Below are 15,876 nucleotides of genomic sequence, written 5' to 3' on the forward strand. Positions count from 1 at the left end.
TCTACCAGTTCCCGACTGCACACCTCCGTTCAGTACAGCCTGTGTTTGCATGTGGAGGCATGCCCTGGCTGTGGGTGGTGGGAGGCTCCTCCATCGGTTACGTGGGCCCTGGGTGTGCCCGGTATGGAAGCACAGGGATGAGGCTGGGGTCTTTGAGGACCAGGAAGCCCTAGGGCCAGGCTATGGTTGGGTGCCAGACAAGAGGAGCAGGTTGAGGTGGGAGCTGTCCCTCAGCCCCATTCTTCTGCCTGCCTTGACCCAAATGACCAGAAGCCACACACAGAGGTGTGGGGTCTGAAGAGAGCCAGGTACAGAGGGAGGACCCAAGAAGACCTTGACTCAGATCTCTGTTAGGAGGCAGGCTGAAGCGGTGAAGAGGCACAGAGGGAAGAATGCCCTGGGGATGGGGGATGGGGGATGGGGGATGGGGGTTGCCTCGGGAAGGCCCCGGATTCTTGTTCTTCCCCTTCCTAGTTGGGTCACCCTGCGCAAGTCATTTCACCCTTCCGAGCTGCAGTTCCTGCATCTGTAAAATGGGCATAACAAGAAGCCCTGCCTGGGTGAGTAATGCGATGGAATTGGCGCTCAGTGACCTGCAGAGGGCAGTCCCCGAGGCAGGGCCCGCCTGGATGGAGGGCTGTACCACCGAGGGTGCGGGGAGGAGAGACAGATGGCGAAGAAGTCCCCGCCCCGGGCCTGCTCTCCGGGACACTAGCCCCTCTCGCCATCTCCCTCCTCCCAGGACCCGGCGGCTCGGAGCGCCTGGGGTCGTCCTCGCGCTTGCCCGCTGCCGGGCCGGATGCCAGGGCTGGCAGGGCTCCGCGCAGGCGGGCGGGGCGTGCAGGAAGCGCCGCGCGCGCCGGGGCCTCTGGGAGCAAGCGGGAGACTCTGGCGGCGACCGGCTCCCGGGCCTGGGCAGCGGCGGTAAAGGTCTAAGTAGCAGGGGCGGGGCGGTGCTGGGCTAGTGCCACTAGGAGCTGGCGGCTGGGGACGCGTGGGGCGCAGCCGGTGCTCTGAGAGGTGGGCATTCAGGCGGGCTTTACTCTTGGGCTCTGAAACCAACTAGAACTAGGAAAGCTGGGACCCAGTTTAAGAGGAGGAGCTCTGGACCTGTGCGAGCACAGACCCCGTACCTTTCCTGCTGTGCCCTCTCCTTTTCTCACTGCCCTGGAGACCAGCGGTGATCTTCCGACAATTGGCCTCATGCCCCCATCCCCACCGCCAGTCCCATCTTGAGTCAGAGGCCCTGCAACTGATTTTATCCCACTGAGCTAGTTTCCCCAAGCTTTTCCAGCCTTCCACGGCCGTCTCTTAACCCTTCTATACTCCCGCCCCCGACGCCGGGACTCCTGGTCTGAGCCCCAGGCTGCACCTCCACTGGTTGGCCCTGCTGGCAATAGGGCCCAATGCACCCAATTCTCCCTAAGTGTGCTCTGCCCTTAAGGAGTCACATCTCAGTGGAGACCAGGTGCCAGATAGCTGTATGCTTCATTTAAGGGAGCTCAGAGGGATCAGGAAAGACTTCCCAGGAGAGAGGACCTTTGACCAGGTTCTGAAAAGATTGGGTAGGATTCTGACAGGGGAGAAAGGTCATTCCAAGCTGATGAAAGAGTATGAACAAAGTTAGGGAAGTGGGAGCAAGAATTCAGTAAGCCTGGCCGGTGAGGTACGGGTCAGGGGGAAACTCAGGAAAATAGCTGGTGTGGGCCAGGTGTTTGGACGCTACATAACCTAGGATTTTAGGGAGGCGATTGGTGTCTGGGATCAGGGATGGGAATGGAATGAGACTGAAGGCAGAGGCCACTAAGGAGGAGGAGGGTCTAAGTTAGCACAGGGTGGTAGGGATTATGCAATAGGAACAGGCTGGCAAAGTACTGGGATGAGGAACTGGCAGGGCTGTTTCCACTGTGTGAAGGAGGGGGGAAGGATTTGAAGACAAGTGGAGGAGGGGGGAAGGATTTGAAGACAAAGAGGTCAGATTTCGAGTAGAAATCACGTGATTGGGAAGATTTGCAGTAAAGTAACTGGAAGGGGAGGAGGGATGCTGAGTTCAGTTCCGCGAGCGTGCGGCTTGAAGCACTGGCAGGATGTCCGTATGGAGATATCAAATAGGAAGTCATTCATTCATTTATCTATAATTTATGCCAGCCTCAAAGGCAGGTTACGTAAAAGTCACAGAGAAGATAAAATGATCAAACCATTAAAACTCAGCTAAAAGGACCTGATAGCTAGGGAAAAACTTCAGAGGAGAATAGATGATTGTTACTGGAAAACGCTGGCTCAGAAAAGCCACTGAAAATGAACACAGGACTCTTAGGAGCGTGCTGGCAGCCAAGCAAAGTAAAGGACACCTAAACAAACAGTTCACTAGGCTGGAATTCAGGAGAAAGGTGATCGTGAAGCCTCAGGGGAGAACCAGTGGGTGGTAGGATCACTCAGGTGGGGAATGTAGAGGAGAGAGGTCTGAAAGCCAGGCCAGGGCCTTGGCGATGCTGGCATTTAAGGAAAGGCTGATGTGCTCCTGAGGAGGAAGGGCCTCCCTTGGCCTGCATGAGAGGTGGGGTGGGAAAGTGGGGGTGTGTGGGGTCCATTCACACCATTCTTCCTGCAGCGGAACAGGATAGAAGGTGGTGTGCTCAGTCCCCCAGGCCTTGACCTTCTCTCCTGCCATGAGGTGGGGCTGCCATTTGCCTAGGGCCTCTTGGGGCCCTGGTCTGGGAAGAGTACTCCAGCCAGCAGGTGAGCAGGAAGCAGGGGTTTCTGTTGCCACTTCTCCCTTTCCAGAGTCCAGATGGCACCTCCAAGAGAGAAGGGATCCAGACACCAGGCATGCTAGTCCCAGCTCCGTGATTTACTAGCTGTTGGCCTTGGACAAGCCACCGTACCTCCCTGAGCTTCCTTTTTCCCATCCTAAACTAAGGGAGTCAGACTAGATGATCTTTGAGTGTCCCTGTAGCTACGTAAGTCCAGGAACACTTGTCTGATTTCATTTTGCATTCAATGAGTATTTATTGAGTGCCTGCTACGTGCCAGACCCCATGCTAAGTTCTAAGTAGGTACTTGTGAACCGAAACAGATGTGATCCCTGCTCTCATGGAGGAATGGGGGTGAGTGTGTGAATGAATGTTAATCAAATAATTACATGATGAAATATAAAATTTCATAATGACTGCTACAAAGGGGCAGTACATGATGCTATGAGAGCAAATGATGGGGCTTTGATGTAGATGTGGGGTCTGTGTATTGTTGAGCTAATGTGGGTGAATTCTGGATGCTGTTTCTTCCTTCTGCTTTCTCTCTGTAGATGAACGGATCCCCTTCCTGATCCACTGGAGTTGGCCCCTTAAAGGGGAGCGCCCCCTTGGGCCCCCGAGGTGAGGCCTCAGTGTCATACCTTAGGACACATCTGGGCACAGCAGAGTAGCCTGGGAAGGGTCAGGACTTGGAGAGAGCTTGATCTCCTGGGGAGAGTTGGTTTTCCGGGGCTGGAGAGGGTACAGACTCAGCTACCAGGCCTAAGCGGAAGTTAGCTTATATCATCCAGAGTACAAGTCACAGTGGTCAGCCAGAGGGAGGACCGGTGGGAAGTGGGTGGAGTCTGGCAGTGGTCAGTCTGAGTTCCAGGCAGGCAGTCAGCAGTGGGGGACTGGAGGGGTAGGGGCAAGACCTCAGGCCCTGGGAAGGGTATGAGAGTCAGATGAGGCTCTGGACTTGGTTGTCCAGAGTCAGGCCTGGATCTCAGGAAGCCAGCAGTTCATCAGTCCAGGAAGGCCTGGACTCTGAGCCTGTGCAGAGCCTGAGCCCAGTAGCCAAGCCCCAGCTCATCCCTTTTCCTTGCTCACAGGGCCTTTATACGCCATCACGGAAGCTCAGCGGGCAGTGGTCCCCCATCAGGGAGGCACGGACAGTTGTTCCAGGGCATCGCTGCAGCTGGTAAAGGGACTGGCTCCTCAGTCAGCCTGAGGAGAGGGGCTGCTGGGCTCCCAGTGTGGGGGTGGGTTCAGGGAACGTGGGGAAGAAGGGCTTGGAGAGAGAAACAAGCAGGAAGGAGGTATAGAGGATCCATTACAATCAGCCATTAGTGGACCCACTCTCCCTGGCCCCATTATCCATCTGCCCATGTATCCCTTCCTGCAACATTCATGCAGTGCACACTTACGATGTACAAAGCACTGGGAGGGATATAACATCCCTACCTTCAACACACTGCCTCTAGCGGTCAGGTGAAGACCACACATGGATAATCATACAGCCAGTCAGCCCAGATTCACCCTCACTCGTTCCATGGCTTCCCACTTTCTGCCACAGGGGTCCAAACTTTCTGGACAGTCTGAGGGAGTCCTGTGTGTCCAGCACCACTGTGGGTCCTGGCATCTCCTGGTGCTGTGTCTTGACCCTGCAGCCTGACCCTACCACCTCCTTAAGCTCCTGCATTTCTCAGCCCCTCTCCCTGACATATTCCCTTTGCCTTCCCATCCAGAAGCTATCCAGCGGCACCGCCAGAACCTGGCCGAGTGGTTCAGCCGGCTGCCCAGGGAAGAGCGCCAGTTCGGCCCAACCTTTGCACTAGACACGGTCCACGTAGACCCTGTGATCCGCGAGAGCACCCCTGATGAGCTGCTTCGCCCACTGGCTGAGCTGGCCCTGGAGCATCAGCCACCCTCTGCTGGGCTCCCCCCACTGGCCCTGTCTCAGCTCTTTGACCCAGATGCCTGTGGGCGCCGCGTGCAGACGGTGGTGCTCTACGGGACAGTGGGCACAGGCAAGAGCACGCTGGTGCGCAAGATGGTCCTGGACTGGTGTTACGGGCAGCTGCCAGCCTTCAAGCTGCTGATCCCCTTCTCCTGCGAGGACCTGTCATCCCTGGGCCCTGCGCCGGCCTCCTTGTGCCAACTTGTGGCCCAGCGCTACACACCCCTGAAGGAGATTCTGCCTCTGATGGCCGCTGCTGGTTCCTGCCTGCTCTTTGTGCTCCACGGCTTGGAGCACCTCAACCTTGATTTCCGGTTGGCAGGCACAGGGCTTTGCAGTGACCCGGAGGAGTCAGAGGCTCCAGCTGCCATCATCGTCAACCTGCTACGCAAATACATGTTGCCCGAGGTGAGTGCACCCTGCTGTGCCTCCACTGTCCCCAATTTGCCCCCTCAGGATTTTCGTGTCCTGAGTCCGCATGCTTAATGGGTAGGAACGTAGGCTCTGGGTTAGTTCAAATCCTGCCTCTCCACTTCCAAGCCGCGGGACTGAGCAAGTCAGTAACTTCTCCAGGCTTCTGTTTCCTTCTCTCCTTGAGTTGTACTGAACAAACGAGATACTGCCTATGAAGTGCTTAGCACAGCGCCCTGGATCATAGTGGGTGTTCAGTTAGTGTGAGTTATAACTACTGTGGTCGTCATTATCTTCATCCTTGAACACTCAGTCTTCAGGGACGCCCTGGCCAGTGAGGCAATCAGGACACAAGGGTCTTTTTTTTCTTTTTTATAAATTTGTTTATCTTATTTATTTTCGGCTGCGTTGGGTCTTCGTTGCTGTACACGGGTTTCTCAAGTTGCGGCGAGTGGGGGCTACTCTTCGTTGCGGTGCGCGGGCTTCTCATTGCGGTGGCCTCTCTTGTTGCAGAGAACGGGCTCTAGGCGCGCGGGCTTCAGTAGTTGCGGCACGTGGGCTCAGTAGTTGTGGCTCGCAGGCTCTAGAGCGCAGGCTCAGTAGTTGTGACTCACGGGCTTACTTGCTCCGCAGCATGAGAGATCTTCCCGGACCAGGGCTCGAACCCGTGTCCCCTGCATTGGCAGGCGGATTCTTAACCACTGAGCCACCAGGGAAGCCCACAAGGGTCTTTCTTAACTCTCAACCATGCTCTTCCCAGGCCAGCATTCTGGTGACCACCCGGCCCTCTGCCATTGGCCGCATCCCCAGCAAGTATGTGGACCGCTATGGCGAGATCTGTGGCTTCTCCGATACCAACCTACAGAAGCTCTACTTCCAGCTCCGCTTCAAACAGCCAGACTGCGGGCACGGAGCTGGGGGGTTCTCAGCCACGCCGGCTCAGCGTGACCACCTGGTGCAGATGCTCTCCCGGAACCTGGAGGGGCACCACCAGATCGCCACTGCCTGCTTCCTGCCCTCCTATTGCTGGCTTGTCTGTGCCACCCTGCACTTCCTGCACGCTCCCACACCAGCTGGCCAGACCCTCACGAGCATCTACACCAGCTTCCTGCATCTAAACTTCAGTGGGGAGATGCTGGACAGCACTGACCCCTCCAAGTTGTCCCTGATGGCCTATGCAGCCCGAACCATGGGCAAGTTGGCCTACGAGGGGGTGTCTTCCCGCAAGACGTACTTCTCTGAAGAGGATGTCCGTGGCTGCCTGGAAGCTGGCATCCAGACGGAAGAGGAGTTTCAGCTGCTGCATGTGTTCCGCCGGGATGCCCTGAGGTTTTTTCTGGCCCCGTGCGTTGAGCCAGGGCACCTGGGTACCTTCGTGTTCACTGTGCCCGCCATGCAGGAATACCTGGCTGCCCTCTACATTGTGCTGGGTTTGCGGAAGACGACTCTGCAGCGAGTGGGCAAGGAAGTGGCCGAGCTCATGAGCCGTGTCGGGGAGGATGTCAGCCTGGTCCTGGGCATCATGGCCAAGCTGCTGCCCCTGCGGGCCCTGCCCCTGCTATTCAACTTGCTCAAGGTAACAGCCCTAGGATCCCAGGCTGCCGGCCCCCATCCTCCTCGTTCACTCTTGCTCCTGCCCAGAAGGAAACTGCTTCTTCCTGCATGACCGTGAATCCTCTTCTTGGCTCTGTTTCTGATTTGGGCAGTCTGGCTTTTAGTGGGAATGGGTCATAAGGAAGGGGGAGAGAGAAGCCGCAGGCTGGGGAAGGCTTGGAGGGGAATCTAAGGGTGCAGAGACTTTCGTAACAATCCCATAACTCTAAGGATAGGTTTTTGTTTTTTTTTTGTTTTTTGCCTCTCTCCTCCTAGTCTTTGTTGCTGGGCGGCAGGGGTCACTACTGTCCAGGGTCTGTCCTGTGTTTTGCAGGTCCAGAAACCCAATTGTATCTGTTCCTCAGAGGTGATTAGACTCTGGGAGTGATGTCTCATCCTAACTTAATCACCAGAGGCAGGTTTATAAAGCAGATGCCGTTTTATTCATTTATACCAGGAGGATAAATGGCATTGGTAATTGGCTTAGGACGGTCCATCCTGGGTGCAGGTCTGCTCCAGAAACCAAATTACAGGCCTGAGGACTGTGCTGTGAGCAGGGCGGATGTACTAAGTTTTTGATGGGAAGAAGTAGCCACTTTCGGCTGATGTCTGCCGGGTGCCTTGTAAATGAAATATAATTATGATCCCTTTTTTAAAAAAAATTATTTATTTTTGGCTGCATTGGGTCTTTGTTGCTGCGCGTGGGCTTTTCTCTAGTTGCAACGAGGTGGGGTTACTCTTTGTTGTGGTGCTTGGACTGCTTGTTGCGCTGGCTTTTCTTGTTGTGGAGCACGGGCTCTAGGTACATGGGCTTCAGTAGTTGTGGCACGTGGGCTCAGTAGTTGTAGCTCTCGGGCTCTAGAGCGCAGGCTCAGTAGTTGTGGCACACGGGCTTAGTTGCTCCGCGGCATGTGGGATCTTCCCGGACCAGGGCTCGAACCCATGTCTCCTGCGTTGGCAGGCGGATTCTTAACCACTGCACCACCAGGGAAGCCCTATGATCCCTTTTATAGATGAGGAAACTGGCGCTCACAGAGGCTAAGTAACTTGACCAAGGTCACTCAGATAGTAAGGAGAATGACTGGGATCTGAGTGCAGGTTTTGTGTTTCTGAATCCTGTGCCCTTTCCGCCAAACTTTATTGATGTGCTATGGATATTTCTAGGAAGCTATGGCGCCTTGCTAGGTAACCCTGGTTCTCTTTAGAAATGTTTCAGTAATCGGTCTTGGGGAAGCAGAGCCCTGGTGAGCTGACAACATTTTAACAAGTTTTCCTTTTTATAGGGAGCAAAGCCTCAGGGTTAAAAACAGGGATTCTGTAACGCAGCTACCTGGTTCACATCCAGGCTCTGCCACTTACTAGCTGTGTGACCTAGTACAAGTTACTTAACCTCTCTGTGCCCCAAGGTCCTTATCTGTTAAATGAATAATAATAGATAATAATAGAATCTATATCATTGGCCCCATATGACGATTAAATGTCTTCATCTGCAGGACCTGGCACATAGTAAGCGCTATTTAATTGTTTGTTAAACACAAAAACAGTCTCAGGCAGCCCATCCCTTCTTACACCATTGCCTCAGGCAGGGAGGTAATGGCCATTGCTGAGGCCACCCACCTCTTTGAGGATCTGCTTGCATCATCTGGATTGCAGTGAGAGGCTGTGGTCTCCTGACAGGATTCAGAAAGCCACTCAGTTACTTAAGGGGACACCATACCCCTAAGCCCTCTCGGAGGGAGGGTTGCCTAGCAGAGGATGGGTCCCATCTGTTTCTTTATGAGCCTATTGTTTCATTTTCCCAGAGTGACAGTTTTTGTGTCTTGTCTCCAGATGCTTATTGGGGGAGGGGCACTATAACCTCCATGGTGGGAACCTCGCCTGTAAAAAGTGAAGAAGACACATGAGAGGAGGTGCCACAAAACAACCTGGTGGCTCCTGCCAGAGGAATGGACCTCTCCTTTCCTTTCAGAACCATTGCAAGGATGGCAGCTCCCAAACATTCAGTTCTTCAACAAATATTGAGTGCCAGGCAATGTGTTAGATTCGGAGGAAAAAGCAACAGGACCCCAGGTTTCTGCCCTTTCTGATCATACAGTCTCAACATAAACATGTCAACATAACCATGGGATTAAAATTTCTGGGAAGTGCCTGGAAAACAAAGTTCCAGGTGCTATGGAAGTGTGTAAGGGGGGAGGGGGGACCTGGTTTGGGGGGATAAGTAAAGCCTCTCTGCAGGAAGGGCTTTTAATCTGATCCCTGGAGGATTAGCCAGAAGAACTGGGTGTGGGGGGGGAACACTCCAGGAAGAGGGCACAGCTCTGAAGGAGGAACAACCTTGGCACTGTCAAAAAACAAAAAAAAAAAAGAGAGAGAGAGAGAGAAGCCGAGAGGACAGGAGCAGAGTGAGCGAGGGTGAGAGGCTGTCATGAAGGCGCCGTGGCTGACAGGGGCCTGTCAGTGAAAAATTGATCAATAGTTCATCTGTTGCCAGAAGGGGGACCCCTTCCAGGGCCTGAGAACGAGCTTTTTTTTTTTTTTTTAAATAAACTTATTTATTTATTTAGGCTGCATTGGGTCTTTGTTGCTGTGCACGGGCTTTCTGTAGTTGCAGTGAGCGGGGGCTACTCTTCGTTGCGGTGTAGCGGGCTTCTCATTGCAGTGGCTTCTCTTGTTGCAGAGCACGGGCTCTAGGCGCGCGGGCTTCAGTAGCTGTGGCTCGCGGGCTCTAGAGCGCAGGCTCAGTAGTTGTGGTGCACGGGCTTAGTTGCTCCGCGGCATGTGGGATCTTCCCGGACCAGGGCTCGAACCCGTGTCCCCTGCATTGGCAGGTGGATTCTTAACCACTGCACCACCAGGGATGTCCCTGAGAGCAAGTGCTGTGTAACACTCGGAAATCAATTGTCTGAGGAGACACACGTACTGACAAAGCAAAAGACTTTATTGGGAAGGGCCACCCAGGCAGAGAGCAGTGGTGTAAGGGAGCCCAGGAGAACTGCTCTGCCACGTGGCTTGTAGTCGCAGGTTTTATGGTAATGGGGTTAGTTTCTGGGTTGTCTCTGGCCATTCATCTTGTTGGCCCCTATTTAGTCTGGCTCAAGGTCCTTCCTGGTGGCACGCGTGTCTCAGCCAAGACGGATTCCAGCACCAAGGATTCTGGGAGGTTGGTAGGACAATATTATGGGCTGGCATCTCCTCCCTCTTTTTGGCCCCTCCTGAATTCTCTAGTTTTTGACAGCAGCACCATGTTCCTTATTGGGAACTCCTGTTGTGAGACAACTCATGCAAGTGGTCATCATCGTGCCCGGCCAAGGCGGGTGGTCTTAGTCAACGGTTCCCTAACACATCTAAGAAAGAAATGGAAATTTTAATTCAAGCCAATCTGAGGATTATAACCCAGGAGACAGTCTCTCAGAGAGTTTTGAGAACTATGCCAAAGACATAAAGAGGGAGGCCAACGTATTCAATATATGTGATTTTGGCAACGGGGGTATGTGTAATCAAAGACACATCGCAGTAGAAAATTGCACCTAGTCACGAGGAACAGACATCTCAGTTAATGGTTTTAGTGCTTTTCTAAGTATGGAAAGATGCAAGAATCCGGGTTCGTAAAAATTTCTCCTGAAATATCGAAGGACCAGTTCTGTCAGTTTTCCCAAAGCACACAGTACCTTATCCTCATCTTCGCCCTGAATTCCTTTCAAGGTTGTTGTAGCCAGTGACTGCAGTGGCTGATGACTTGACTTCGTAGAATTGGGTGGTGGGCGACATTCTTTATTTTACAATCCCTTCCCTTTCAGTCTTAGTTTCAACCAAGGTTTGGGAGGCATTTCGTGACCTATTTGTTCCACAGCACTAGGAATGCTCATTCCCAGGTCAGGCAAGGATTTCACCGATAGGTCACTCAATGTGCTATTAGTAGACTAGACCCTATTAACAGTAGCCAAAATCCTCTGGACCTCTTACTAGTCCGTTGTGATCCAAGGAACGGTTCCCTCTTGTTGTTTCTTCCCTTATCTAGAGTTACACTATTACAGTCATTCATCTTATAGAACTATATATTTGATCGATTGTTTCAAGTCACCTAATCATCGTTAATTTTTTTGTGCGTGTGGTACGCGGGCCTCTCACTGTTGTGGCCCCTCCCGTTGTGGAGCACAGGCTCCGGACGCGCAGGCTCAGCGGCCATGGCTCACGGGCCCAGCCGCTCCGCGGCATGTGGGATCTTCCCGGATCGGGGCACGAACCCGTGTCCCCTGCATCGGCAGGCGGACTCTCAACCACTGCACCACCAGGGAAGCCCCTCATCGTTAATTTTATCTGAGACTCAGTCACACATTTGGTAATGCAAGAAACAGCAATCTTATAAAATAGGCAAATACAAGTAATATAGCTAGTAGTATTAATAGGATCATAAGTAAGTATTGAAGCTAAGATCTTCCACAAGGTGAGGCCCAGTATCTCCTCAGGTCTCTGAGCAGTCTGTTTTGCACCAATCTCTATCTTTAAGGAAAATGATATATTGGCATTGTACATAAAGTTCACCGAAGATGTCTGCATATACAAGGCGAGTGGTGGGCCACTGTGACTCCTTACAGGATTGAGAAAGGAATGTTATCTTCTAAGGAGTTACGTGGCTGGCGCCAGAAGGCGAAAAAGTGATCTTTATGATTGAGCGGGTATTTCTGCCATGGGGGAGGTCTAGTTAAATGCATAGTGCAGATGCACCATGCACACTGGAGGGGAGGGAGGAGGCCCAAATGGGCAGAGAAAATTTTCATGTTTAAATTTTTCTTGTCTTTCCTTAAAATATGAATTTTATTTCATGAGGCCGAATCGTGCAGGGTCTGAAGCAGTAGGAGCAGCATCCGTCATCGCTGCTGTGATGACGATGATGGTGTTGAAGATGATGATGTATTTAAACCATCTAGCCCGGTACCAAGCTGAATGCATAATATATGCTAACTCCTTCCCACCGCGCTTGGGCTTGAAAATGTACGGGGTGTTTGGGAAAAAGAAAGAATTTCCCAGTGTCTGGAGTACGTGAGACGAGTGTTGAGAGGTGACGCCGGAAAGGTCACATTGGGGCCAAATTACGCCAAGTTTTATATTCCACATGGGCAGTGGGGAGCCACGGAAGGTGCTGCAGCAGGGGGAATAGTATGATCAGACGAGTCGTGCTCAAGTTTAAGGAGATCACCAAGCTGGAGCAGTCAGGAAGACTGCACCTTAAGCTTAGGCCAGAAGGCTGAACAGCAGGCAGTAGGCTGCAGCGCCCTCACCCTGCTTCTCTTCCAGGTGGTTCCACGTGTGTTCGGGCGTGTGGTAGGTAAGAGCCGTGAGACAGTGGCCCAGGCCATGGTGCTGGAGATGTTCCGAGAGGAGGACTACTACAATGACGACGTCCTGGACCAGATGGGTGCCAGTATCCTGGGTGTGGAGGGCCCCCGGTGCCGCTCGGACGAGCCCACAGAGGATGAGGTCTTTGAGCTTTTCCCCATGTTCATGGGCGGGCTTCTCTCTGCCCATAACCGGGTAGTGCTGGCTCAGCTTGGCTGCCCCATCAAGACTCTGGATGCCCTGGAGAATGCCCAGGCCATCAAGAAGAAGCTGGGCAAGCTGGGCCGGCAGGTGCTGCCCCCCTCAGAGCTCCTTGACCACCTCTTCTTCCACTATGAGTTCCAGAATCAGCGCTTCTCCGCCGAGGTGCTCAGCTCCCTGCGCCAGCTCAACCTGGCGGGCGTGCGCATGACACCCCTCAAGTGCATGGTGGTGGCAGCTGTACTGGGCAGTGGAAGGCATGCCCTGGACGAGGTGAACTTCGCCTCCTGCCAACTGGATCCTGCCGGGCTGCGCACGCTCAGGCCTGTCTTCCTGCGTGCCCGGAAGCTGGGGTGAGGCCCTGTCCTCGTGCACGCGTGGAAGAGAAGGTGCTTGGGAAAGCAAAGGGAGTGAGGAAGGACCAGGGGCTGGGGTGAGATCTGGTACGGGTGGAGGTGACAAGAGCTACAGAAGGGGACACAGCTGTGGACTACAAGAGGCAGGATGGTGAGGGAGGGGCCCAGTGGGTGGGCAGGCTCCATGCCGAACTCCTTCCTTGGTTTCTCACCTCCTCTCTGCCCACCTTCTGCTGCAGCTTGCAACTCAACAGCCTGGGCCCCGAGGCCTGCAGGGACCTCCGAGACTTGCTGCTGCATGACCAGTGCCAAGTTACCACCCTGCGGTGAGTGCCCTGGGAGGGGGCTCCATCCTGCTGGCCAGCTAAGGTCAAGGGTGAGCTCCCCACCTCCCAACATGCCTGGAACAGGCGCACCCATGCTGTAGTAAAGAAGGCGGGAGGGTAGACCTTGACCTACTCCCCACCCCACGACGTCTAGTACAAGCAGCCAAGCAGGGGGAAAGATGCCACCAGCCATAAATTGGTGCTAAAAAAGCCTCTTGCCTGGCTAAAAGCAGCCTGGGGTGGGGGGTGGAATAACACCCAGGCTGGTTACCTGGTAACGACGCCACTGATTCCCTCCCAGGATTTTCCCTGTCGCCTCACAAGGATGACCATGACGCTGGGCACTCAATAGATGCTCCCAAAGTGTTGACTGATTTGCTAGCAACCCAGACGCTGGGTTCCTGATTTTGGGTTGGAGGAAGGGGAGGTGAATGAGGAGGGAGGGAGAGGGGGACGGGGAAACAGGAAGGGAGGATGAAGCAGGGGCTGGAAGGGGGGGAAAAAGGAGCAAGAAGGAACACGGTAACGAGGAAGGGGAGAGGGAAGAGGGGAGTCTCAAAGGAGAATGGAAGGCGGGAGGAGGGGAGGGAGAAGCCGGCTTCCACCCCACCCTCCCTCCTCTACGGTGAGCCTCACCCCCGTTTCTCCATTCTCTTTACCTGGGCCTGCATTCCTCTGCGTCCAGGCTGGTCTCTGCCCCAAGCGGTGCACCGTTTTGGCCCAAGTCCCAGTGCTTAGCACAGGACATCTGCTAGGGGCCCTCATAACCTTGGGGTGCTTGTGGCCCTAGGCTGTCCAACAACCCACTGACGGCGGCGGGTGTGGCCCTGCTGGTGGAGGGGCTGGCGGGAAACACCTCGCTGAAACACCTGTCTCTGCTGCACACGGGCCTTGGGGATGAGGGCCTGGAGCTGCTGGCTGCCCAGCTAGACCGTAACCAGCAGCTACAGGAGCTGAATGTGGCCTACAACGGCGCTGGCGACACAGCGGCCCTGGCCTTAGCCAAGGCTGCCCGGGAGCACCCTTCCCTGGAGCTGCTGCAGTGAGTCTTGCCCTCCACTCCCATCTCCCCACCCACCCCTTGGTGATTGGCCCTTCCCCTGCCCTGATTCTCCACCACCATTTCTCCTAGGGTCCTAGTGGCCCCATTTCTATTGACCCTGGTCCCACTGAATTCTAGCGTCATCCCTGCCTCCCAGTGGCCACCACCCTCCATCTCTGGCTTATTGCAAACACTTACCCCGTTGCATTTCACAAGCAGGGGAACTGTTATGAGACCGCTTACTCTCTGTCCACCCACCCTCTGCCCCTTCTTCTCAGAGCTGAACAGCATCTACTGTTCTCTCTCCTGCTAGCCTCTACTTCAACGAGCTGAGCTCAGAGTGCCGCCAGGCCCTGCGGGACCTGGGGAGCACCACTGAGGGCGGTGCCCGGGTCGTGGTGTCGCTGACAGAGGGGACAGCAGTGTCCGAGTACTGGTCAGTGATCCTGGGTGAAGTCCAGCGGAACCTCAACAGCTGGGATCGGGGCCGGGTCCGGCGCCACCTGGAGCTTCTGCTGCGGGATCTGGAAGATAACCGAGGAGCCACCCTTAATCCTTGGCGCAAAGCCCAGCTGCTTCGAGTGGAGGGCGAGGTCAGGGCCCTCCTGGAGCAGCTGGGAGGCCCTGGAAGCTGAGACAGTGGCAGCAGTGTGTGTCCCCTGGCCCCAAGCCGCTTCTGTCTGTGGCCTCCTAGCTTGCACTACCGCTTCCAGAAAGATCCCTTCAGGGCTGGAGGCAAAGGAATGGGCACAGCTGTGCCAGTTGCTCTCCTGGGGCATGTCCAACCAGTGCTTCCAAGTCTGGGGTTTTCAGGGTCGTGGAACACGCTTCCCCTCCCTTCGGCTAGAAGGACTGAAAGATGTGGCGTTTTGGTGGCCCCACATTGTCCTGTAGCGCCACCACCAATCTCCTCTTGGACTGTGCCACCTGGGGGCACACTTCTTTTGTCGGCCTTGCCAGGGGCCTTGCCATCCAGATGTGTTGGAGGGCCTCCGCGTCCTGCCTTTATGCTTTCTGGGGACACCCTGGGACACCCAGGATGCCAGCAGCCACTTTCCTCTCACTGGTGCTGTGTCCTCACCCTTGTTTCCCCTTCACAATGGTACCCAAGCTTGGTGGCCCCTAGGGGCGTGGGTGCTGACTTGCTGCTATTAAAGAGCTGTGTCTTCCAACTACTGTGGAGTCTTTTTTGCCTGTTGCTTTCAAGAAAGGGTACTGTTTTGGTCATTCTGGTTAAACCACTGACCACTTTCTGTTGCAGATGTTTCTTGGGCACTAGTTTCAGAGGCCCTGAGGGCGGCGCAAGAACAAGATGTCAGCATGGAGGTAGGCCATGTTGGGCCATAGGGCTCCTGTCCCCCTTCTCACACTCTTATTCCAGGCTTGGAATTACAGTGCCCAGCAATTACAGTGACCTTTCTCGCGCGGAGGGGGAACTGGGATGGCAGCAGAGTCTCCTGAGAAAGTCGGGGCTCGAGAATAGGGCAGGAGGGACAGACACACTTCCCCAGAGGACAAGACTCTCCTCCCGTTAACCATTACCGACCGCTTCTAAGGCAGCGTCTTGGAGGAGGCGGGACGTGGCAGGGTAGGTGGGAGGGCCAGCTGGTTTCGATGGACCTTGTCCCTGCACTGAGCCTGGCTCGCTGATCCAACCATGCAGGCAGCTGCAGGTAAGAGGCCAGGAGAAATCCTCTGCGGGGGGCTTTAGGGCAGAGGGCAGATTGGAAGGCTTTGGGACCAGGACACACTTGGTACTGGGGCTTGGAGCCCTGAGGCAAGTAGACTGGAAGTCAGGAGGGGAGAGGTGAGTGGTTGGATGTGTCTGCCTTACTGGTCCACGCCCTGTACTGATATGCTCGGACTTCCGTGCATATCAGGAGGCCTTGGCCGGGGAGGGGAAGGAAGGGGAAGGGAA

General features: G+C 54.7%; 1 protein-coding gene across 3 annotated transcripts; it reads left to right on the top strand.

The window, feature by feature from the left end:
* Positions 1-794: 794 nt before the first annotated feature.
* Positions 795-15,455, top strand: NLRX1 (NLR family member X1). Of its 3 annotated transcripts, XM_079930415.1 has the most exons (11): positions 795-924; positions 2,612-2,739; positions 3,305-3,374; positions 3,845-3,933; positions 4,481-5,100; positions 5,864-6,679; positions 11,992-12,587; positions 12,830-12,916; positions 13,707-13,958; positions 14,272-14,551; positions 15,220-15,455. In XM_079930415.1, the coding sequence occupies exons 2-11, from the start codon at positions 2,670-2,672 to the stop codon at positions 15,235-15,237; spliced, it is 2,898 nt and encodes a 965-aa protein (XP_079786541.1). In that variant the 5' UTR covers positions 795-924; positions 2,612-2,669; the 3' UTR covers positions 15,238-15,455. The 3 variants fall into 3 exon arrangements, with proteins under 3 accessions (XP_079786541.1, XP_079786539.1, XP_079786540.1); XM_079930413.1 differs by lacking the exon at positions 15,220-15,455 and having other exon boundaries at positions 14,272-15,122; XM_079930414.1 differs by lacking the exons at positions 795-924; positions 15,220-15,455 and adding an exon at positions 943-1,020 and having other exon boundaries at positions 14,272-15,122.
* Positions 15,456-15,876: the final 421 nt, after the last annotated feature.

The sequence above is a fragment of the Stenella coeruleoalba genome, assembly GCF_951394435.1.
Source record: "Stenella coeruleoalba genome assembly, chromosome: 8".
NCBI classification, from domain to species: Eukaryota; Metazoa; Chordata; class Mammalia; order Artiodactyla; family Delphinidae; genus Stenella; species Stenella coeruleoalba.